The sequence below is a fragment of the Pyxicephalus adspersus genome, chromosome 4 (assembly GCF_032062135.1).
Source record: "Pyxicephalus adspersus chromosome 4, UCB_Pads_2.0, whole genome shotgun sequence".
NCBI classification, from domain to species: domain Eukaryota; kingdom Metazoa; phylum Chordata; class Amphibia; order Anura; family Pyxicephalidae; genus Pyxicephalus; species Pyxicephalus adspersus.
In genome coordinates, this window is record NC_092861.1 from 148,614,566 (window position 1) to 148,641,133 (window position 26,568).

General features: G+C 40.5%; 1 protein-coding gene across 1 annotated transcript in view; it reads left to right on the forward strand.

The window, feature by feature from the left end:
• The window catches only part of GALNT14 (polypeptide N-acetylgalactosaminyltransferase 14), a 268,075-nt gene that overhangs the window by 180,250 nt on the left and 61,257 nt on the right, over positions 1–26,568 (forward strand). The window contains exons 3-4 of the mRNA XM_072410305.1: positions 2,708–2,806; positions 17,591–17,658. Coding sequence (XP_072266406.1) covers positions 2,708–2,806; positions 17,591–17,658 — 167 coding nt within the window. The remainder of the gene's footprint in view (positions 1–2,707; positions 2,807–17,590; positions 17,659–26,568) is intronic.

The window sequence follows — 26,568 nt, forward strand, 5'->3', positions numbered from 1 at the left end:
CCTGGATCACCCAGGTTCTCCCATAATAGTCTTTCCAATCGCGGAGAGCTTTAATAAATCAAATAAATCATTGTCACCACGATTCTTCTAACATCTAAGACTGGAGGCCAATCCCAATAAGCATGAAATAAACATTGTCATGGACACGCAGTTTCGGTGGAATCCATTACAACAGTTCATGTCATAATTAAAAAGTTGCTGATCTTCGGCAGTGAGACACTGGCTCATTCTGAAAGTCATTGCTGCTGCACAAACCAACTAATGAAAGTCATCAAATATTTAGGAGAATTTTGCTTTGTGTAAAGGAGATTAATTTGGCTGCTTCATACACAAAGCTTTGATGTGAAGGGAAGTCAATTTTATGCGCCGCAACTACAAAGCTCTGAGAAAGCGCTAGAAGAGAACTTTGATGATTCCACAACCGATCCCGTCACCAGCTGGGGCCAACACCTACCCCTCAGTCGGAGGGGGAATATTCGACTTGCAACTGCTCAGTTGTTCAATTAGATTTTGGATTTTTTTAAAGCCTTTCAGCGATGTGAAGATTGGCATCACAACTGTGAAGAAAGGTGAAAATACATTTCATCACCTACGCGTTGCGCGGGCAGCACTACACTCTACGCTGCTCAACCTGTCAGTTGCAGTCGAAGCCTGAAATCCAGCCAGAAATATATTTTTCTTATATGTCCGGCCAAATATTTTTACCATCTCCTTCTGTCAAAGAAGTGGTAAAAGCAAAGGAAATGTTTTTAATGTGCTCTATTTTTGTTTTCACCCAAAATGTACACATTTTTTGCATTGGATTGAGTTTCAAAATGTGTGAATTAATTTTTGTTCATGATTCATACATTCTTAAATTGAAGACAATGGAAATAAAATTGCCCCACAGAACAAGCTTGTCTAGATGGGAAGAAAACCTTTCCTTAGCTTCAGTTTGATAACAGGTTTTACCCCACCCCCAGCTTGTGACTGAATAGTGAAATGGAAGCAGCAAAAAAATAAGATTATCTCCCTTTTATTTTGTTCTTAGTCCTACTATTACTATTATCATAGCACAGGGTCACTGCAGTACAAATGACTGGTTTCTTGTGCTGCTTCTCCCTCCCTCAATCTAAACGCTGCTGCATGCCCTTTCTGTATCATGGAGGTAGCCTGTGTATTTTATATACAATAATTGTATCATTGTAATGAAAAAAGTAGCAAGGAATCCATAAAGTGAAGCCATGTTGACAGACCTAATATTGGCTTTGATGCCATATAAACACTGAACATAGAACATTTACTTCCTGAACTTCCTATTCCCGCCTCTGAGATTCTGTGCTAAGCCCCACCCCTCCCTCTTTCCAGCCCCAGAGGATCTGTTTCTGTAACTGCTAATAGGTAATTATCCTGTGCCTATGAGTGAGGTCAAGCAGCTTCGGTCAGTGAGTCTATGTGCCTAGGGCCTGGGCAATGTCTGTGGCCTAACAGCAACCTTCCTACTTCTGCAGGGAAATAGCACAAATGGTTAGACCTGTTCACCTCTCTTTTATGTCACAAGGGTGAACATATTTTTGGGCAGCTGTTGCCTAATGAGGAACTATCAATGCTTGTACACATAATGCAAATAAGTGATAGCAAAGAATACCCAATCTACATCTCAATCAAAAAGATGGGGAGCAGAGCTGCTACCTTGTCTAGGGCCCGATTCTGTCCTAATCCATCTCTGACCATGAAAATACAGACAATGCACATGTGGTGGCCTCTCTGGGCCTACTGCAATCTATACCATTGCCAAGTCAAAGGATGAAGGTATTCAAAACCGATACCTTGCCTAGGGCCCCATTCTTCCTTAAATCTATGGTTGTAGGGATGCATTTTGAGTAATTTTACATTTTGTAATAGAATGTGAAAAGTGTTTTTTATTGATATCTAGGTCTCCCTTGGAATCAGAGGTTGTAAAAAAGAAAAGTGGGCACAGTACATTATTATGTAAGCGTGTCCGCCCCACTACACCCCTGCCTATGTGTCACTCAAAGGGGAAGAAACTTCCCCCATGAGTGACGTGATGATACCAGAACCAGTCCTCTCTCCCATTGCAGGTCTGAGCCTGATGGGTTTGTGTTCAGAGAGACAACCCAGCCATCACGCTGAGCCTGCAATTCCATATGGGAGACATGGTCCGCAGCTCTGGCCGGTGTGGACGTGTGCCCATTCCCGAAAAAAGTAAGGGCATGGTGTTCCCACCCATGCCTGTCCCATTACACCCCTGCTTGAAATCCTCATTCGTGGTATAGCCCTGGTTGGTATGGCCAGGTTAGGAAGTGGTATTTTTGGCTTAAAGCACTGACAGAGGCGAACATAATCAGGTGGAAAGTGTGCCACTGCACGACGACCCCAAGACTTTCCTCAGCCAAACCAGAGTCCCCAAGGTAACCTCAGGTCAGTTCATCAGGGGGTCCCAAATTAGTTGTGCACAGAAGCCTACCATTGGCTACATCTACCTCTGAGCACTGATATAGAATAATATATTTTACCAGTTTTTTACAGCTTTACCAGTTTTTAACAAAAATGTAAGAAAATTGTTTTCTTTCAAGGAAGAGAACAGAGTGCTTTACCACTGGGAGATAAATGGGACTTTAACTAGCCAGAAGTTATGTTTGAAAATGATGAGCTGTAAATCTATGATGGCTTTGCTTACAGTGTAATTGCTCTGTCTCTCTTGCAGATGCACAGAATTGCACTACTCATCGGATCTTCCACCCACAAGCGTCATTATAACTTTTCACAACGAGGCGAGATCGACACTTCTGAGAACCATCAGGAGGTAAGAGCTCTTCTGCGAGGGTGCCCTGCAAATAGCGAAGGCACACGGGAAACTGTTATGGAAGTTACCTTTCTTAGAGGTGACGCTGCAGGCTATCGCCTAAAAGGCGGCTAATTAAAATAAGACATGGTAATGAGATGAAAAAAAAACACAATGCAATGACAAGCCATAGCTAAGGTGGCAGGGAATTTGACAGTTTGTGAGAAGGAGCAGGTGACATTTTCCTTGCCCTGTCTGTGCGTAGGGGGGAAAACTGGCCAATTAGCCAAGGAGAGAAAGAGAAATGGTCTGCAATACATAAACTACTTGTCAGTGACATATATTGAACTTGGATTGTGTTTGGTGTAATGGGAAGAGAAACATTTTTTATGAAGAACACTGGAGCTTGTGCTATGCAATGGAGGATTGTGATTGCATGCAAATTGATGTGTAAGCTGCCATTACCAGTCTCACCTCTGAGGTTTGAACTCGAGTCGCGTGACTTAGACTCGAGTCAGACTTAAGTTGCCTAATAAATGACTTGCAACTCGACTTGGGGGTTTTCCCCAGCAACTTGCAACTTGACTCAGGACTTTCTTTGTCTGCTGACAGCTGAAGGGGGTGGGAAGAATGCAGTGAGTCTTCTGTAACACCGCCTTTCTCCCCATCTTTCTTGCATTTTAAGTTTTCTCCTCTGACAGCTGAAGGGGAGGTGGGGGGGAAGGCAGTGGTACAGAAGCCTCAATGCCTTCTTCCCATCCCCCTTCAGATCAGCTGTCAGTGGAGAAAGCTGAACTTAGTAAACTTAGAATGCAAGGAAGTTGGGGAGGAAGGCAGTGTTACAGAAGCTTCACTGCCTTCCTCCCCATTTTCCTTGCATTCTATGCCCTGGGCTTTCTTCTCTGACAGCTGAAGGGGGCGGGGAGGAGGGTGGTGTTACAGAAGCCTCCCTACCTTCCTTCCTTTCCCCTTCAGCTGTCAGAGGAGAAAGCCGTGGACTTAGAAGGCGATCCTGTTCTCAATAACAGGATCAGAGCTCTGTTTCTATATGGGGACAAATTGGGATAAATGAAGTGACTTGACTTAGGACTCGACTTGGAAGAATTCTTGGTGACTTGGTGTCAATGACTTGGGACTCGACTTGGACTTGAAGGGTGAGGACTTAGTCCATCCTCTGTTCCACCTTTTGGTAAGGATAGCTGGTTGGTGGTGTTGTCAATCCATTGGCTTAACTTCTGAGTCACTTAACTATATGTGCCAAGTGTGCCAAGCACTGGGCAGAGTGGCATTGGTGAGTTTGAGTGCTGGAACAATTATGTTGGATAATGGAATTTGTTGGGTGGAGGTGATCCTCTGTCGGTCGATCAAACTATAGTTATCATTAATATTATTAATATTAATATTATTAATATTAATAAACAGGATTCATATAGCGCCAACATATTATGCAGCGCTGTACATTAAATAGGGGTTGCAAATGACAGACAGATACAGACAGTGATACAGGAGGAGGGGAGGACCCTGCCCAGAAGAGCTTACAATCTAGAAGGTGGGGGAAGTAACACACAATAGGAGGGGAGATATGTAGTGGTGGAAAGTAGTGATGGCCTCAAAAGACAGAAGAAGATGGGTAGGCAAGTTCTTTCAATTGAGCAAAACGTAGGAGCAAGCCAAAAAGAATGAGAAAGACCATTTCAGAGAGTTGGGGCGGCTCTAGAAAAGTCCTGTAGCTGTGGGTGTGATGAGGATATGAGTGAGGAAGTCATTAGTAGTCCTAGGTTAAGGTAGGAGACAGCAGTGTGGAAGCTTGTTAATAAGTCAATACTCACTGAACACTAGTGATATGGAGTTCATTCACCACCCATTGACTCAAATGATACCATTTTTTGATACCCCTGATACCAACCATGGGACCTTTTTTATCCTGCTGATACCAATGATAGCACCTTTTTTATACTTCTTATACTAACAATAGAACCTTTTACCCTACTAATATCAATGATGGGCCTTTTTTTATCCCACTGATACCAACAATATGACCTTTTTGTCCTACTGTTACCCAAGGTTGGACCTTTTTACCCCATTAACACCAACAATAGGACCCTTTTATTCCACTGATACCAACCATGAGACCTTTTTTAATCCCACTGATACCAACTTTTTTTTTCATCTCATGCATTAACACAGCATGGTGAATCTCCAAAGCAGAGGCCTGTGGACACAAGTGATCATGCCAGCATGAATCTGCTTCCATATTGGCATGGTCAGAACCCAACAGAAACCATTGGAAATGTCAGGTTCACCTGATTTTTTAAAAAGGAAGAAGCAAATACACAAAAAAGGCAAAGCTCAATGTGCAAGCAAAAATCCTGTTTTAAGGTTTACTTGCATGGGGTCCTTGGGTATTATTTGCAAAGTGAACTATCACTGCATTTACTAAGTTAGGTGAATGATTTATTGTTTATAATTATTTATTTTTTTCTGCTCCCTAAGACTCAAATATTTAGAGGTTTAGGGGTTCTGCCATGTTCAAAATATTGAGACAGTCTGACCCATAATAATAAATATAAAAAAATATTCTCGAAGAAAACGACTTTCTTGTATATTTCCCTGGTGAGTTACAGAAAATTGATTGCAATAAATCATTTTCCTGGATATAGCCTTTTCTTTCTTTACATATACTCTTTCTAATAAGAATACACGTCTAGCTATACAAATGAAAGGAGGGAAAAGAGGTAATTGGAACACGGTATGATTAAACTTCTCTCTGTATACTACACCTCATATATCTAGCTATATGGAAGGGTTGGAGAATGTCCATAAATTCACAGCTAACAGCAAAAGGATAAAAAAACTATAAAGTAATACATATAATATTATGAGAATAGCAAAGAAGGTGCCTGCTCGGCAGCCGAGGAAGAGTCATTATGGTCTGACAGCGCTCTTCTCATGGGAAAGAGTTACTGACCTCGGTATACATAAAGCCCTGCAGAAAATCGTGGCTCAAGGACACTGGCTAAAACAGAACGCAAAATAAAGTTCTATAAAAATATGGTAATACCTGTGATATTAGGAGAAAGAACATCTAGAAGGAACAGATTCAATGGTTCTATGTAGCTGCATTTTGCTGAATGCTCCCCAGTGCTCCGCAGCTTAATTCATGCTGCACTTTGTTCCTAATTGTGTACATTAGGAACTCCCAGCATCCTTCCCGTGTGGCCCTTTATCACAATATGTGCAATAGACCCTGTCATTCTGTGTTAATGTTATCTCCCACAAGTATGAAAAAGTGGCCACCCTACTGGACTGCAGTTTGCTAATATAGCCCTTGGTGTGCACAAACAGCATCCCTATAAAACAAAAAGGTCACCCCACTATACAATACAAACAACCCTACTGGCAGGACATGCTTCCCTTCACCAGTGTTAAAGCTATACCGTGTTTCCCCGATGATAAGGCATCCCCATCAAATAAGGCAGCCCCGATTTTTGCTTAAATAATTAAAATAAGGCACTCACCTGCGAATAAGACCTCCTCCAATACCTGATACTGTGTGTGTCTCCTAGATGCTGGCTGCAGTGCAGAGCGAAACTGAAACTAACAAGCCGGCACACGCGCCCCCGCGACTCCGCACTAGGAAGCAAGCTGCTGATCCCTGCCCTAACTGAGTTACCCGGCCGTACCGTAGAAGCAAAAAGAAGGTAAGTCAGTGAACAGAAGGGGACAATCAATGGCACATGAGTGATCAGAAGGGGAAAATGAATGGCACATGAGTGATCAGAAGGGGACAATCAATGGCACAGAGTGATCAGAAGGGGAAAATGAATGGCACATGAGTGATCAGAAGGGGANCAGAGTGATCAGAAGGGGACAATCAATGGCACATGAGTGATTTTCAACAATAAATGTGTACTGTAGTCTTCTTCATGGAAAATTAAGACATCCCCCTGAAAATAAGACCTAGGGCATATTTTGGCATTTCAAAAAATATAAGACAGTGCCTTATTATGGGGGAAACTGGGTATACACAGGCTGGATAATTGTCACCCAAGATGAACGATCACTTCTCAGGTTTTTGGGTAAGTAATAGTATCTGTTCCTATCAGTTCCAGGTGTGGGAAAGTTTAGACATTCTGCAGGGGTGGGATACATGATGCGAGTACTCCCTGAATGAAAGGGCTGGAGATGGGTAACCTCCTGTCACCTCCTAATGATGGGATGAGTGCTGCCTAGTCTGTCTAGGGGGCTGAGAGAGAAGGAAGTCTGTGGTTTTAGGGTCCTCAGGTTTGCAGTCCAAGGGTGGCCCAAAACACTTTTGTGAGTAACTGTGCCAACATTGCACATCTTTTTCAGCCCCTTCCTCCTGGGCTGGGCCTTCTGGCTGAGACTAGAGGATTGCCTAAACCAGCCAAAAGATCAGCCTTGACCTTGCACATTTTTTGTTTGTATGTCCACAGCACATTGCAGTTTTTATCTAATCAGTAAGGGGTTGGTCTGTGGGCTCTGCTTAAAAGTTAGTGGGGTGAGTGTAAGGTCTTCTGGCCCCGCTCACCCCAGGTCTGGCAGGATCTATGTTTGGAAGAAGCATGCATCAGTTACTTGAGAGAATCTGTCGTCAGAAGGTTCTTTAAAGTATTTTGGCCACCCTAGTGGGGTCAGGATTTGGCTACTTACCCTGTCTAGAACATTACATCCTAAGGGGCTCAGATTTAGGCCCCCTGTCTCTTCCAGTAATGGGACCATGTGAAAGTTCCCTATGCACTTTTTTGTGAAAACGTAGTGTGTCTACAGCGGTCCCCCAACATTCACTTAACAACAAACGGGCATAATCACTGTCATTTCCTATGGTGGAGGTTGCAGGGGTTATCTCCTTCTCATCTTCCCCCTTTCCCTTTCCATAGAATGTGTTCCATGTGTTTGTAGATCAGTCATTTATTCCACTGGTGCTTGAAGCCATCTTAAAAGGTCATACCCAGCAACCTAAATTTAACATCTGTACACAGCTTTCTGTTCCTTCCCATCTCCCCGATTCACAAAAAGTCTTCCATTCCAATGTGTACATGGAAAGTCTTTTTTTTTTCAACCACTGAAGTTACACGTCAACATATTTTCCTACAGTTGATAAATGTTGTAAAAAAAAAAAATGTCGTCGTGGATGTCTCGCTTGAAAATTCTGCCTTTTTATAATAGCAAATGTGCAGATTAGAAAAATAATAGATGGCTGCTAAGTGAAATCTAATCATAGTTCAGTCATCCATAAGAATTGAATTACTTTTTTCTTTAACCCTAATTTGATTCCAGCTTCCACTTAATAAAATTCCTAATACAATTTTCGCAAATTTAGGTACGTTGCTAAAGTGCGACCTTTAAGGAAGGGCTTAAAGGGGCCAGGGGATGTCTGTGGGGAAAGGAGAACTAGGAGAGTTTTAGTGCCCATTGGGGTAAGAGCCCATTGGGGTAAGTAAGTCTGTACCTTGCCCATGCAGAGCAAAGCAATGGGTTGTGCATAATTCAGATTTTCAAAGATTTATCCATCATATGAACCCATTGAAATCAAGGCTAATTTTGGAAAATGTTACCTTCTGCTTGCTTGCTTGCTGTGAAGATTTGGGGATTAAAAAACAAAAAACAAGAGTAAAACCTATGCAGTTGAGAGGGAAAAAATGAAGCTGGAGTTCAGCTTTACATGGCCAATGGTCTTGGTATCTCTGTACTTGCTTTTCTAAATTTTCATTTCCACCATGCAACCCTGTGATATAGATCAGGACGCTGCCAGTTTAGCGTTGCCCTCGACCTTGATATACAATGGGTGAACCCTCCCCAACTCTTTCCAAATCTCTGCGCTGTGTCAACTCACCATCCATCATACTTCAGGAACGGGCAAATGATTTTATTTGGCAGGCCACACAATATACCCCGCTGGGGAATACAACGGAGTAATTAGTGTGTGCAAACCACTGGCCGCGGAGAGCTCGATTAAAAAAAACATATTTATAGACAACAAGTGAATTAACACATCAGCGTGGAAGACACCAAGGGTGCTAATACTTCTCTCCCATTGTTCCCGCAAAAAGAGAATTTAATTCTTCGATTGATATTGTTATTAACACGGTGCATTTGCATAAACAGCATCTGTTCCGAAGCGATCATCTGACAGTATTTCATCCCAGCAAATCACAGAGGAAAGATGTGGGAGGACAAATTATCCGTCTCGCTTTAAAATTACAATATGCGCCGCATAAACTCATCTCCTATTTTTCTCCAAATTGTGAGTTTATATCTCCAGTTATTTGACAGCATCTCAGGAACTGATAAGAAGAAAAAACGTAATTAACCTTCAGACAAATATGGAGGTCAGCAGTGTTTGTGGTTTGGTTGTACGGAAATATATATACAACTTTGAGTCATTTTGTTTTCATTGATTTGGGGTTTTGTCTTTTTATATAGTAGAATAAGGCTAGGGTCACACTGGCCATGAGGTTCGGGTATGTTTACTGAATTCTCATGCCAGGGAACTTCTGCATCTGGGGAGATGCTACATGTAGCTTCTCCCAATGGCAGCCCATAGCAGACGTATTCAAACTTTTTAACATGGTAGAACTCTTAAAATAACTTTGAACTGCTTCTATAATATTATATCTTCAGCCTACAGTATATTAGTGTGGTGGTCAGTGGGAAGAATGTCACCCTTACAGATATCCAAAAAGATCATTGGTGTCGCCACAAACTGCTCATTGCACAAGGAACCTCTGGAGGAACCCTGGTTGAGAAACACTGCCACAGAAAATAAATGGGGGGGGCAGTAAGTACCAGTACTGCTCACTGCCGCCAGCTATCAAATCTCTATGAACCATGCAATGCAAGTGACCAAGAGACTGGCCAGTTTCCAACCACTAGAAGAAGAGCAGTATCGCTTGATCCCCAGGTAGGTGTGAATCCGCCCTAAGATCTTCTGTCTGTGTCCTCCGGATTTGCCATGAAGTCAATTTACTAAAGAAATATAGTCTGATCACATAGTATAATTTATTATCCCCTTGCAAGAGATGTTTTGCCTAGGTTAGTAAATTAGATGAGGTTCTGCTGACTTCTATCCAAGAAATGGATCCTATGTTTTAGATCTCCTTGCATGTGGTTGCATATTCTTTGCAAAATTAATTTTTACTGCATTCACTAAGTATAATATGTCTTGCAAGGTGATCACTCACCTTGCTGAGTGAACGGCCTAAATTCCCTTTGGTCCCAATATCATTAATTATTAAACAAGCATGATGATTAGGGACAAACATGAATATTTCTACACTGGTATGAATCTGATAGCTCTAGAATTTTTTACAATGATGGGGTTCCTGAAATGCAAGCAGATTGCCAGGTACTGATACTGAATATTGTCACTTTGCAGCTCCGACAGAAAAGATAGCACAGTGCTTTCATACAAGTGTACCCATCATGAATGTTTATGTACTGTGCAAACACAAGTGGCTCTGGTTGATATACAGGGCTACAATTTCATACTGCTCCAAGTGGGTTCATCCACCCAATTGATGTAATCTGTTTCTGCTATTGTGTGCTTCTATTTGAAGCTCTTCTGAACACTTCTCCTGATGATTAAAGGAAAGCATCTATTGCTGGGCAATAGTTTTCTCCGTGTGGTACCAGCCTACCTAGTTTAAGCAGCCCCATGCCCTGCCTACCCTCAGGGACTCCCCAAAGACTTAACTTCCCCTGTGAGGTTCCTTATTACAACTTCCACCTGTAACCACTACCACCACTAACTTCTCTTCTCCTTTTCCACTTGAGTCTAACTATTAGATCCATAACAACATCATTGGATGCATCCTACATTGTTTTCATCTCATCAACCCCTGAAGAAGCCACACAGTGAAACGCGTCGGGACGAGGCCTCACTACCTTTGTATCATCTGCTGAACTTTCACCCTGACAAAGTTGTGTACATCAGCTGAACTATGTCTAGCTTTTGTCTTGACATACCTTATGTATCAAATGAGCTTAATCTAGCATTCGCTTTTCTGTTTTTTATTTAAATGTAACTTGGTTTGCCAAGCCCCCCTTTTGTTTCTGGTTCCATCCTTCCCAACTTTAGCAGAGATTGAAACTAGATGTACATTTTTGCTTTCGTTATTTTGGGGTTGGCAATTTAACAAGTCATTGAACTGTTACTATAACCAAGGGGAACCATACACAACAATATATACAATCTGTATATTGTCGTACCTTAGTGGGGTGTCTGGTGCTGAAGATATATGAATATTTGCCCCAACCTTGGCAGAAACACTTTGAACTCTTTTAAACCCAAATAAATTATAATCAGTTGTTCAATATTCAGTCTCTGTTGTTCTATATTCATATCAAGCCTGGAGGAAGGAGCTATACCTAGTCCTAAATAATGCTCATGTGCTAGGTGGAGCCTTCATCATTGAAAAAAACATAATCCAATGAATGAAATGGGTTGGCTGAAGACAACCAGGCTGGGCTGGAAAGGTCCAATATAGGGCCTGCAGGCCAGATCCCGGCCCCCAAGATGTCTTGCCTGGTCTGAAGACCCACACCTACACGCAGCCTTTCCCTTCTTTAACTTACAGGATCCTGGCCAATGGTGCAACCCCGAAGGTGAAGCCGGAGTTCAGCTTTTAGTGCTGGATAATCTATTGCTTATGTAAACCCCAAACACATTTTTTTTTTGTAGACCGAAACTTTTACCGCAGAGATTTCAGACTAAAAGACAAATCTCTACACTTAAATAAGCAGTCGATGAAAAATGTATATATTTTAAGCGTGAATTACAAGTTCGACAACCCCCGCCGGGTTTGTAATCCGGGAACAATTCAAAGAGTTCTGCTTGGGAAAATTATATAATATTTACATCCGAGCCGACCGAACTATAATAAAATGCGAGTCAAATTTATATGTCCCCTGTGCGCCATAAATTTCTTCCCGCTCTGTTAATGAAATGTAACCGAGCTTGTGTTGTTTTCACTTCTTACATCAGCAAAGTAAGTAATCCGAGCAATTACGGGCGGCACACAATTACAGACTCAGATACATAAGTGATGAGCGTGCTGCTGTTTGATAGAAGGGAGAAGGGGAATTAGGTGGGAAATCAAAGTCAGAGTTCTCATTGTTTGGGTAAACCCTGGATCGCTTTAGCCCAGACAGGGGGTAATTAATTATAAAGATGAATCAGCCCTTCTTAAGCTTTTACATTGGGAAACCCTTGTAATAACTTTCAGGTCTTTAGGGAACCCCTTCTATAATTTCTATATCCACAGATCACATTATATTAGTGTGGTGGTCAGTGGGAAGAATTTCTCTTACATTGCTGGCCATTGGGAAGAATGTCACCCTTACAGATAGCCAAAAACTCATAGGTGTCTCTTAAACTGAGAGGCAAAAAACTGCTCATTGCTCAAAGAAACCCCAGCAACCTCTGGAGGAACCCTGGTTAAAACACATTGAATTAGAGGCTGGTTACGTTTTAAAGTGAATGTTGCTAATCAGGTGAATCATATTGAATACCCAACCAGGATTCTGCACAAGGAATTCCTTAAATTCTAAGTGTTCTTTAGTGCAAGTTTTTCCGAAAACTGAAACTGAACTTAGCTGAGAGTCACTGGGAACATTTTACGTTTTATGGGGCATTGCACACCATTATATTATTTGATCATAATGTATGTGATGTGGGCCCTTTACAACATATTTAATCAGTATTTCCCAACCAGGGTTCTTCCAAGGAGTTCCCTGAGCAATAAACAGTTTGCACCTCTCAGGTCAGTTGAAGTGACACCAATTATATTTTTGGCTATCTGTAAGAGTGACATTCTTTCCACTGACCAGCAATGTAAGAGGAATTCTTCCCACTGACCATCACACTAATATACTGTGATCTGTGGATATAATAGTTATAGTAGGGGTTCCATGAAGACCTGAAAGTTATTTCAGTGGTTCCCTTGTGTTAAAAAGGTCAGGAAACACTGGAATAGGTGATCATGCTATGTGAAAACTATCAACGAGACAGCTGACCACCATTACCAGAAAATGAAGGAAAATCAAAAATTTTACAGTTGCCACTGGAACAGAAGTAAAGATAGATAGATAAAAAGATTGGGAAATGATACCATAAAGTAACACTGGGAGTAATTTATTAAAGCTGTCCAAGACTGAAAAGGATAGAGCACCAAACTCCTTGTACACAATCTCATCATCTCTCACCTGGACTACTGTAACCTCCTCCTCTGGTATTCCACTAACCCGACTCTCTCCTCTACAATCTATCATGAATGCTGCAGCCAGACTCTTCCATCCTTCCCTCCGATCCTCTTCTGCTGCATCTCTTTGTTGTCCTCTTCATTGGCTTCCATTTCACCTTAGAATCAAATTCATCTCCTGTGCTTTGCCTTCAAATCCTTCCAGAGATCTTGTCCCACTTACCTTTGTGACCTTGTAAATAAATACTCCCCTAGCCGCTCCCTCCCCCCCCCTCTGATGACCTACTAATGACTTCCTCACTCATAACCTCATCATACGCACGGCTCCAAGACTTTTCTAGAGCTGCTCCAACTCTCTGCAATGGTCTTCCTCGTCCTATTCGGCTTGCTCCTACTTTCTGCTCATTTAAAAAAGCCCTCAAAACCCATTTTTTTAAACTTGCCTACACATCTTCTTCTGTCTTTTGAAACCGTCACTACTTCCTACCCCTACATATCTCCCATCCTATTGTGTGTGAAATTCCCCCACCTACTAGATTGTAAGCTCTTCAGGGCAGGGTCCACTTCTCCTCCTATTTCACTGTCTGTATCTGTCTGTCATTTGCAATCCCTATTTAATGTACAGCGCTGCGTAATATGTTGGCGCTATACAAAATCATGTTTATTATTATTAATAATAATAATAATATTAATACTATTAACTATCATGGGAGAATCTGAGTTCTTTTCAGTAAACCTGAAACAGATTTCTTAAAATCATTTTCAATCCTGGACCAGATCCATTCCAGGTTTGCTGGATCACACCAGTTGACCTATGACAGTCTATCTTCTCCAGTCTTGGAGAGCTTTAATAAACCAGGCCAATTGTCTCTGGGACAATTAAGTAAGTTATGAAAACAAACATATTGAAAAAAAATGTAATTAGCTTATAAATGAGGGCAAAAAAAGAAACTGGGTAACACTAAATATAAGCAAATTAACTTTAGATTTCAAAAAAGTAACATCTCCTTCCGGAAATATGAACATGCCGATATGATAATTATTCTGATTCCATATTGATGTTGCTGTTGATATCATTGTATATATTGTATTTTGTATATTCTTTTTTTTTTAAGCCATGGGGGGGTCACAAACATTTGTGGTCACGAGGAAGCGCTGAGAAATGCCCAATGGTGGGAATATATTTAAAAATCAGATTTGTGTATCCTATTTTATAAGGCTGGGCAATATTAAATTCATAATCGGGAACCGCACATACCTATTATTTCCTAGGAATGGTAAAACCATAAAAACAGACATATGTTCCTCTGGAAGTGTGAAAAAATATATACCCCCTCCCCAGGGGGGCTGAGAATTTTCCATCAGCTACAACAGACTATCATAAATCTCATTCATCCGGTAAGCCGCGTCCCCTCCATTTTTCGATGAATGACGTCACCTGACCGACCCATCAAAGCAGATGGTCTGTCTCAGCTCCCTCGCTGGGTCCTGGAGGGCCGACAAATATTCACCGCCATCTGATGTGTGCTCTGCAAAGCACGGGATGGAAACATCAAATGGATGGATGGAGCAATGAACAGTGCGGCAGCTTTTTTTTTTATACTTTCATCTGAAAGCTTTCTAATTACTTTATAAACAATAGACAAGGAGCGCTGCTGGGTTCTGCCGACTAGGACAAAATGACAGAGAACTAGAATTTAAAAGGAGCCTTGAACACCAGGAAAAAATGTTTCCATTTACTCGCTGTAAAGGATGATGACAGCTAAAGAGGGGCTGTGCTATAGAAAGAAAAGAAATAAATTGGAGGGAATGTACCATTGGGGTTTTGTCTGTTCACTTAGTACAGTCAATGATCACTTTACAAGGCAAGACATCAAGTTCAACCACTAGGAAAATAAACATATCCCAGATAAAAACTCTATAAACCTAGTTGATCCAGAGGAAGGTAAAAAAACAGGTTCAATTTGTTCCAACAGGTGAAAAATATTCCCTTCTGATTCCATGAGGCAATCGGATGTTCCCTGGATCAACAGTCTCTGTTGTCTTTACTATTAAATGTTATATTCTGTGCTTCTAGAAATCATCTAGCTTTTTCTTAAAGCAATCTATAGAACTTGCTGATACTACTTCCTGAGGCAGCCGATTCCACATTATCACAGACCTTACAGTGAAGAATCCCTTCCTTATCCGGAGCTTAAACTTCTTTTCCTCCAGACGCAAAGAGCGCCCCCTTGTGCTTTGTAATAAACTTATAGTGAATATTTGGGAAGAGAGTTCTCTATATGGACCGTTTATATATTTATACAGGGTGATCATATCCCTCTTATACGTCTCTTATCAAGGGAGAATAGATTCAGTTCAGCTAATCTCTCCTCATAGCTGAGCTCCTCCATTCCTTTTATTAGTTTAGTTACCCTTCTCTGCACTCTCTCCAATTCCACAATGTCCCAAAACTGGACTGCATATTCCAGATGTGGTCTGACCAATGGTTTGTACAGGGGCAGGATTGTGTCCCCATCTCTGCAGTCTATTCGGCTTTAAATATAAGAAAGATCTTTGCTAGCTTCAGATATTGCAGCTTGGCAATGCATGCTGTAATTAGGTTAATCTACCAGAACACCCAGATCCTCCATTACTGACCCACCAAAAGTATTACCCTAGTCAGTATGAAGCATGCATGTTGTTAGCCCCCAAATGCATAACTTTACAATTATCAATATTAAATGGCTGCCCAATCAAACAGTGAATGTGGTGAAAGTTTACTCTTCAAAGAATAGAATATTATATATATAATTCACTTGTAACCTGTAAATATGCAGCACAAATCTTCATACATTTTATTGCCAAAGTAACTTTTTATGGCAGCCTGTTTACTTTGCAGTGTTGTAACCAATGTCACAGTTTCTGTAATCTAATTAGTTTCCCCCCCTGGATAATTTAAACATTTCTTCTGCTTGGGCAGACCCAGCCATTTGTATTATCATTCCTAGGCTGATAATAAAGCTTTTGGGAACAGAAGGTATTGAAAGCCCGGACAGAAGAGGTTGGCTTATCGCCAGTAAATGTACATGATTATTTCCTTGCACTGAAATTAAAGTCAACTTGGTGTATTGCTTATCGCCATGCTGTTCTAGGAGAAGCAGATAAGGAAAATTGCCTATTTTAGCAGTCATCTTGGTTTTATTGTTTGGTACAATTAATATTTCACATATCTAGTACAAGGGCTGTGAATAGGTAAAGTAGGAGTTGTGTTGCTAGAAGCGAGTTAAAATTGATTCAGCAGGAAAGTTGATCTGCTAATATTTGGAAATACTAGCTTTGTGCATTTATTGCATGGCACTGAAGGTCTGCACCAAGGACAGCAGGGTGGGGTAAAAGAGAAGGGGGGGGCTTTATCCCGACAGCTTGATTCTACTCATAGCCACCAGCTATCCAACATTTGGAGGGGAGTCCCAACTAATCATTTTGTTGCCAATCCCAAGTAAATGTTTCTTTTTATGTAGAAAACCATTGAAATAAATACACAATAAAGTGTACTGCTGCCTCCCAACCATTAAAAACAGGGATCTAAAATCCAATAAATGCAGTTCAAGCCAGGTAGAGGAATCTCAGTCCGATAAGACGAAAGAGGGGTAATCTAAAATGGGCTGAAGGACCAAGACTAAGCATACCACCACTCAAGGTCATCACCAAAAAAGTCCACAAAAATTGTTGGATTGTGGCGGATAACCAAGTTGCAGCTGCCAGACCCACTAGCACAATTAGTCAATGTACAAAATATAAAGGCCAATGGGCAGGTGTGAGACAGGCAGAAGGTCACAGACAGTGGCATTAGAGACTGGCAAAGGCTCATAAAAGAGGGAACCAGGGGGTGGCTGAAGGTCTAGAAAGGTGGAACCAGGGAACGGCCAAAGATCAGGGAATATGGAACCAGGACCTGGCGAAAGGTCAGGGAAGATGGAACCAAGTTGAAGGTCAAGGTAGATATAACCAGAAACACAACAAAGGTCTAGAAAGGTGGAACCTTGGAGTGGTTGAAGGACAGAGGAGATAGAACCAGGGGCAGGCCAAGTATCAAAAAAAGGTGGAACCAGGGACTGGCCAAAGGTCAAGGAATATGGAACTAGAGACTGGCTGAAGGTCAGGAAAAAGGAACCAAGGACAGGGTAAAGGTCAGGGAAAATGGAATCAGGGCTTTTGCTGAAAGATCGGGGAAGATGGAACCAGGAACAGGCCTAAGGTCAGGGAAGATGAAACAAGAGATAAGCCAAACATCAGGGGAAGACTTGGTGCTGGATCCTGAGTATGGTAAGTGTCCTGTTGACAAAAGTTTTATCAGAGAGCAAATATTAGGGTACTTTTTACAGTGTCAGAGTTACTGGATAAATGTTAAAAGAAATGTATGGCATAGTAAATTTCTCTGTGCCACGGGTTCTAAGCCAAAACTGGCAGTGCCAACATCGTCCTGCCACCAATACCCAACACAACATGTCACAATGCAGCCGCTATAATAATTTATCATATGTAATATTTTAAAACGAAACAAATAATATCTTTGATTTTGTCTTTTTATTTTTTGCAGTGTGTTAAACAGAACACCTATGCACCTTATCCATGAAATAATACTCGTGGATGACTTCAGCGATAATTGTAAGTTGAACATCTTTTTCATCCATCTTAAAAGTTTAAAAATGCAATAATGCTACCAGTTCCAAGAAGCACAACCTACATGAACATACAGTAGGTTCAGTTGTTTATCCAGACATTATTAATATTACACAGTATTTTAGCGCAAAAATATTATGCAGCACTGTACAAAGTCCATAGTCATGTCACTAGCTGTCCTTCAAAGGAGCTCACAATCTAATGTCCCTACCATAGTCATATGTCATTTCCACAGTCTAAGGTCAATTTTTTGGGGAAGCCAATTAACCTAACTGCATTTTTTTGGAATGAGGGAGGAAATCAGAGTACCCGGAGGAAACCCACGCAAGCACAGGGAGAACCTGCAAGCTCCATGCAAATAGTGTCCTGGCCGAGATTCCAACCTTGGACCCAGCGCTGCAAAGGCGCTAACCTCTGAGCCACCACACAGGCATTGGCAAAGTACATTGGTCGATTCCACCTTTGAGGTTTAGTAGGTTGATCTGAGACTCCCTTTTTCTCACACAATTGTAATACACAGGAGCCCCCCAAACGCACTCATTGCAAGCTCTCTACTGACTCGTGTCACTGTCAAAACACTTGGAAGAGGGAAGATCTGTCATGGCTGAGTGGATTTTGTAATACTCCCTGTTGTGTTACAAGGGAAATCTTTCCAGCAGGGACATAGGAAGAATTACAGATAAAGGTTGAGGGATAATGATTCTAAAGGGTGAATGTTTCATAACCACTAGGCTTTGGTGCTGAAGGTGCAAAACTAAGAGCTTTCCAGTGCCAAAGTTTAATGTACAGACACGACTGCTTCCAGAAGCAACTTAGAAGCCTAAGAGACTGCTGCAAAGCGATGGATTTTTAGCAATTTATTATGGAAAGTCATTTAGTTAGAAAAGTAAGAATAGTAGTAAGGATTAAATGAAGACTAAGATTGGTATGGGTGTCATCCCCACTGTGTGGTTCAAGGATTCCATTAGCAGAGCTATTCAATAACGCGATTATTGTTAAATTATTTCTAATCACTTTATATTGATCAATCAATAGTAAACTCTATTCCAATTGGTCAGAATGGTCTAATGCACATTGCCTATTGCTCATCCACAACTTTTAATATCCAGAAATATCTGTAAAATAATAATTTTCTGTGCACTCACTCGCCATTGTTCTCCAATCTCTAATATATATTCTGCTCTGAGCTGAAGCAATAAAGGTAATAATTCATTACGCTTTACAGGGAAGAATTAGAATTTTTAACTACAATTAAACAGTAAAAAATTGCAAAGCACTATAGCAAAGTATGACAAATGTTCTTCTAATGGAAGATGCTGAAAAATGGATGAGTTTAATAACTTTTAATGAGTTCATCAAATACCTCTTAACTGTGTATTGAAAAGTCATGAAAGTCAATGAACTATTATTATGCCAGTATATGAAGCACACAAACTTTTCCTTTTTTCTTTTCCTTTTGGCTTATCCTAACCAAACAAATCTTTCAAAAACCAGTATGGAATTTGTCAGGTTATAGTACTAAGTTTATGATATGGTTATCATCTCTCCTCTATGTATCTTTTATTTTATATCCTTCTCTCCTCCTCCGTCATCCCCTTTCTTTCCCTCCTTTCCATGTATGTATACCCTCCCCTGTCCACTCTTTCTTTCTGTTCTATTCTCCTCTTTTCTACATTCCATGTATTTTACTGTATGTCACCCCCTTTCTGTTTTCTGTTTCTTTTACAACTTTCATTTCCACTTTTCTCTCTTCTATTCTGTTGCATTTTTTTACATTGCTCTTTTCTTTGTTCTACTCTCATCTCCTCTTATCATGCTCGTCATCTTCGTTATCCTTTATATCCTTCTCTTTATTCTACATTACTCTTTTCTCTACACTTGAACTATTATATTATTATCCAGTCTTTTAAGGGACCTTTTATACCTTTGGGGAAAAATCATGCAGTTGGCCATTCCCTGGTGCTCACCTGGAAGCAGCAAACTGCCCCTCAGGTTACCAATATTGCATGCATGCAAAAAACGGTTCTCCGGCATTCTACCTTAAGCTCAATCATGGTCCCAACCATTTCCATGGATGCAAATGGGAGCAGTTGGTACAGTGGCTAAGCAAGCATCAAAATGCTGCAGCTCACCCTGGGTCTGAAATGGCCCTAATCATGGGAAACCTACTGTTTTACCGGTTCATTTTTAAATGTCCCATAATATAATGGTAATCAAAGTAGATTTTATTATAGAGTATATCACAGTGGATGTAGTTATGCGGTAATCTTGTCAATTTATTATCTGAGCCGTGTTCATTATTAGCCGAAACACTATGGTTTTTATGTTTCTGCCTATAAATATATACAATTACAACTTCTTCCAATTAACTTACTTGGGAAGAATGTGTTGCATTTATTTTTAAATTATTAAAAACCTTGCATGGATTTTATAATTGAAAAGTACCAGAATTTTCATAGCACATAACTCAGTAGAAGTGCGGAAAGTTTAACTGATCATTGTAGAGCAGCCATTCTCAACTAGATTTCTGTGGAATTCCAGGATTCCCCCACAGCTTGTTAGGGGATCCTCAAATGATGGCTGATTGACCTTCTATTTGATGATGGCTTTATAGTTCTGGGACCAACACTATCTAGTAGAGCCAGCTGTATGGCTCTAATGATGTTTTTGGATGCCAATAAGGGTTTTATTCCAGCCACCACTTGCTGGGGTTCACGCCTTCCTTTTTTACCACCAACCCCCCAAAAATTGGTTTTAATAAGAGTTCTTCAAGGCCTGAAAATTATTTCCAAGGTTTCCCAGAGTTTTAATTTATAATATATTAATAACAATCGTAAGAAAACATTATTCAAGTATAGTTTAAAACATTATAATTGGAAATAGAGATACAGGATAACTGTGAATTAATAATAAATCAATAAAAAATACGGGTGCACTCACTCGCCATTGGGTAAAGACTTGTACATGGTAGGATATTCCTCCAATAAAATGCCCATGACGGGAACACAATAAGGACATTTGCTGAATTGTTCTGGTAGGCAGGGTCACAGTTTGGAATGATTTCCCATATATTTGAAAGTCTTCCTGGCACAGAAACATATTTATTACTTTTGAGCTGCAGATGATGGGTCATATGAACTCTCCATGCTCTCTGAAGTTATCGGTCACGGTGGTTCAATAAATGGACCAGAATGATACCAAGGAAGAACTCCCTACAACTCTTTGACAGCAGACTTGACTCAATGGACTTGATTTATTAAAGCTCTCCAAGACTGGAGAGGATACACTTTCATCAGTAAAGCTGGATGATCCAGCAAACCTGGAATAGATTTCTTAAGTCATTTGCAATTTTTTAGCAAATGTTTTCAATTCTGGACCTGATCCATTTCAGGTTTGCTGGATCATCCAACATCACTGATGAAAGTGTATCTTCTCCAGCCTTGGAGAGCTTTACTAAAGCAGGCTTAGTGAAAGAACAAGACATCACCATTTGCTAATGGCAAGATTCAAGGGAAGGAAACTCCCATTTGCAAGTGGTACCATTTCAAGTCCATGGAGACAGAAGGGGTGGCAAACCGTTCATGGATTCCACATGTAGCCTTCAAAAAACAATGCAGAAATGGTGCTGCCTTCATTTGTCAAATAGAGAATAACAAACAGACCCATTCAGTCCAATGTTACAAATATTTTTGCAACCAATTTACAAAACGCTGAATTTAGCCACTCGTATTGATTGTTAGGTAGCCTTGCAGTTATTTGTTATGCTGTTTTGTAAAGGTTACACATAAATTATATATATTTATTAGATATACACATTTATTAGAAGTGCACAGAAAATGCCTATAGTAAAATAGAATATGTTGTTCTTTTGTTCAGGAAGTTCCCAAAAGCCTTTTACTCTCTCTCAGGAGTTCTATGTTCTTACTGGCTCACTGGCTTATCTCAGTTCTTGATGTGACAGGTTCACTTTAATTATTCATTACAGCCAGCAGTATCATACACAGTAGCAAAGATAAAACCAAAGGCAGGCGTTTTATTAGAAGATTATGTAATTCCATTTCATTGATATCAAATAGATTATTCATTAACCAGAAAGGTGTCTACTCCTTTTAGAAGAAGATCCGGCAAGACCTGGTGGTATTAGCTGACCCTTGTAATATATCAATCATTGCAGACAGATTAGAGCAACCCACGGGATGTTTTATCTGTCTGCCCATGTTAAATAGATGCGTTTAATGCATTCGGTATTCATAAGCTGCATTTTGTGTCAGGCAATGCTTGGGAGCAGTAAAATTGCTTTTCATCCTGCAGGGTAATATAACATGTGGTCTATGGTCTCATACATTTATCTCGGACCACCAACGTCACACGCTGAGCCTGGCAAACAGGACATCTGCCTGGATCGCTAACTCCATCTGCACAGAGCAGCTCAGAAACAGATGGAGACCCTGGGCTTCATGGCAGAGCTCATGCCAGCTGACCCGTCCGTACAGGCAGCATAAAATCTTTATGGCTTGTAGAAGCCTGTACAATGATATTGCAGAAGGGCTGTCTGAATTACTAGGAAATTGCATGAGTGAAGGTTATGGTGTAGAGAAGCGGTACGTTTGAGAAATAATCAGTCCAAAAGCTGAGTTTTTAAAGCCGCATGGGGGCCTTTTGGCCCAGGTGGCCTCGGAGAAGCCAAGATTCCATCGTGCATGGCCTCATCAGCATGGCGATTGTTGATTTGGTTAGTAGGTGCCAACATTGGATGACTGAGGGTAGGCAGATGTTTAATGTGTCCTGTAGAAATGACAATTACCCAGAAGCCATTTCTTCTCATAGAGAGGCCTAAAACACTCATCTGATTGCCGATGATTGAGTCAATATAGATACCTGACATTTGTCTTTACATATTGAATTAGGCTACATTAGGAAACTTTATCCATATCGATCCCCAATTTAAATGCAACCCTTCTTTGCATTCTTCATTGGGTATTGAGAGGAGTACTGTTGAGTGTTGTGTTGAGTATTGTATTCCAATGGAAAACTCAAGTTTGCCCAATCTCTGTAAATAGGGGAAGTACTTAGATTGCACGATAGAGTGCTCACTAGTCATCCACAATAGGAAGAAAGAAGTAGGACAGTGACCTACAGTTTGGAGAATTGCAGGTTTTGCAAAAGGTTTGTCACCTATTTGCTTTGCAGTAGATATTTGCAAATGTGAGATTCAGTGTTAAAGTCAGTTAGTGTTGTTTTATGCATTTACATATCAAACACAAAACTCCATTGGCTTTAAATAAGCAGTACACATGGTAGATCAGAGTCTTAGTTTGACCCTTTTTGCATTGCTTTGGAGTCTTTTGGACACAGTAGGGTTGATTTAATAAAGGATATAGGCTGTTCACAGTAAAATAAAATACCATAGATACTTAGTAAGCCAATATTGTTGCTTCTTTTAAAATACCATTAGAAAAAATATATTTGTTTTATATTCAGGTCATACAAATAGATGGAGCTCTATCCTCATGTAAAGTTTTTAACAAACATTCGCTGACAAGAGATGCGAGTTTGTTACACACAGGAACACATCACCATTTACTGGTAGCCAACAATACTACAAGATCACTTAGGAGCAAGTGGCCCATCATAACCTAATCAGAAGTCCAAAATACTTTAATCCGTAAAAAAAAGGGAAAAAAAAAACAGGATGAGACAAGGTTAATTTTTTTTTCTCTTTTATTCATTATTACATTTTAAATATTAGCATTATTCATTTTATTGATACTTCTAATAATTACTGTTTTAAATGTTAGCAGTTACTGAAATATTTTATGTGTTAAAATTAGTATTCAGTACTCATATTCAGATCAGTTTATATTTGAGTATATACAGTGTCCTATAGGTAATGATACTTTTTTTTAGCTTAGTGAAGCTTTGGTGGAGTCAACCATCCAATCATGTGCAAGAAAAAAATCCAGTTTTTTAGGTTTCCTTGGCTGTGATTGGGTGTTCTGTCCACAGCAACATTTTCACTACATTCATTAAGTTAATGTTATATCCTGTGCAAAGGTATCATTTAAATGATTACATTTCTTTAGTAAGTTAACCCATTATGTCCCCTTAAATGGCATTTGAACTGCAGATCAAATGCAGCTTCTTTTTATCAAATGCTGTGTTAGAATTTGATTTGAAATCTCGGTGTTGGACAAAAATGGCCACCAGTATGAGCCCTAAACTAAACATATTAGTTAGCAAGCAGATATATTTCCCTTTGCCAGCTGAAACTTTAGTGATCAAGTAAAGCCATTGCATTGTTTAATAAATCATGTCATTTTCCTATACAGAAACATCTTTTTTTGCTTTAACTACAATATATTGACTGACAGTTGTAACTAGGAGATCTCCCTTGGTATTCTCATTCCCTGACTGCCAGAGGCTACTGGAGTGGAGGAATAACGCGATAAGAGCTCCTAAGGACTTCATTACCAGACAACTACCTAACCTAGATAAAGAAAAATATCCATGAGCCTCCCATAAATCAGTGTAAATCATGTTCCCCCAATACACCTAACAACATTTCCATTTCCTACACCTCTTCCAGTGTAACGCCCAGCAGGAAATAATAAAATGCACTCGCTATATAGAAGATGATTTATGAGAGTGATATAAAGCAACTTCACACTGTGTAATAAATCATAACATGTAATTCTATATAGCTGGGGGTGCAGAACAGAGGCCAGTGAAGTGTTTGCTTTGTTCAGGAAAAAATGCTTTGTAGCGGTTTTATAGATTTAGACCGGTAAATAGGAGCGAACAGATGGTATAATAATACAATGACACATTAACAATGCACAGCAATGTCATGCACAGGCATGTAGTCATATTGTCATTATTATTCTTTACCTCTGACAATTGTCAATGTGCACTGGACCGGCAGCTTTCATATCTAGTCCTCAAGGACTTTTAGCAATAAATGTTCATAAGAAAGTGTACAGCTGCATTAAAGCGGAATGTCAGGATTGAATTAACTAAAACTAATTTTGCTATAAAGTTAGTTTTTAAAAGTTATATTGAATTGTTTATATGAATCTAAGGAGTGCGTCTTGGGTCAAAATAATAATTATTATGGCCTTTAAGTCTAATGTTTAAGTTTGGGAGATATAAATCAGACGATTACTTTTCCTTGGTCCTGGTCCTTACTTTACCTATTACATGGCCCTGGAAGGCTTTCCTTTCCACCAGTTTTCGTATTTACAAAGTGTCCCCTCTTTTCCAGTGACTGCTCCTTTGCAGGTGGCATCTCATACAATGCAGAACCCATGCCAAGATGTAATTTTTACAAGCTGACCAACATTTTAAAATTATTTAGATTGAGTGTTGAAGGGTTTGAACCTCTATCAGGTCTTTATTGCCTAGTGACCATTGTCACCAAAAAAAAAAAATTTGAGGTATAACTGCTGCAGGAATAAATTGAAAATCCTCTAATGGAGACAATTGTTACCATGATCTAAGAGGGGATTTCCTCTTACTTTGGAAAAGCTTATTGTATATTTCCTATTGTGTCTACGAGACAAGACGTGAAGGTAATCTTTCCAATGGGACACCAAGAGAGGAGATGGAGATGATGTGACTTATTGCAATATGGGTGTGTTGTATACTTGTCAGTATACTTGTCAGTCATGCAGGCAGTTCTGACCCTGGATTCACCTGCTCTTCCAAGTTCCCCAACCCCCCGGCCAACCAGGAAATAGCCTCCTAACTCCCCCTCCCTATTTAGCTAGCTCAGACACACCACTCAGGATTTGTGCAACGTGTCTCTATTGGTGCCGAGCCCCCCATCTCTGCTGAGCATTTCCTCTACAGCTGCTGTTTACAGCTGCAGGGATCCCTGTGCCTCCTGTCACTTCAATTTTCTCCTGTGTTCCCTCTGCCTGTGGTGGCCCCCGTGTCACTGGTGTCCATTTCCTGGATTTATGGTTCGTGACTCCTGGCTTTTCCCTGTCCGTTCTTGCTTGCTGCCTGCCAGGACCCTGTCCTTCCTTGTCCTTCCATGACAATTCGGGTGATGATTTGGTACCTTGCATCAACCTGCCCACCCTGGTGTGCCCAAGGACTGCAACCTGTCAGTAACCAGCAGCGCACCATCCTCACCACTAGAGGCTCTGGAGAAGACCTGGTTACTTTTTAGACTCTATGCCTTGGCCCTTCTCAGGGCTCACACCATTTCTGTGCAAGCCATAGTGCCCTCTAGAGGCTCCCACTCCCCAAGCATGACTATCTCCCCAAGTCCTACTATCCAATTCACTCCCTGACCAAAAGCTTTCCAACCAGAGAATTCCAGGCAGTGAATTATTAGGCCTGGTGGCAAAGGGGCATTTGTTCCCTGAGCCATTAGTAATAAGATATATTGGGCCAATGGCCCTAATTGTACATAGTTCACTAGGCCATTACTAACGAGATATGTTGGGTTGAGTTGATAACCCTAATTGTACACACTACTACTTGAACATGGGTTGGAATTAGTACTTCTGCTATTAACACATGCTGGACATAAGAAATCTACCTGTTTGTAATTCAGAACATGCCCATTTGGAAGGTTCACATTTTCCATCCCCACCTGTCAATGAACCTGGTTTATCAAAACTCTTGAGACTGAGACAGGAGAAGATAGACTGATTGGAGAACCTGGGTGATCCAACAAACCTGGAACTGATTTCATAAAAATAATTTGCTATTGCTATGCAAATGTTTTTGATCTTTGACAGTTGATTTCAGGTTTGCTGGATCACCCAGGTTCTTTCACAATAGTCTATATCATCCAGTTTTGGAGAGCTTTCATAAATAAGGCTCAATGGGTCACCCTGGAATCTATCATGAAGTGACAAGTTGGTTGTGCTTGATATTCTAGGC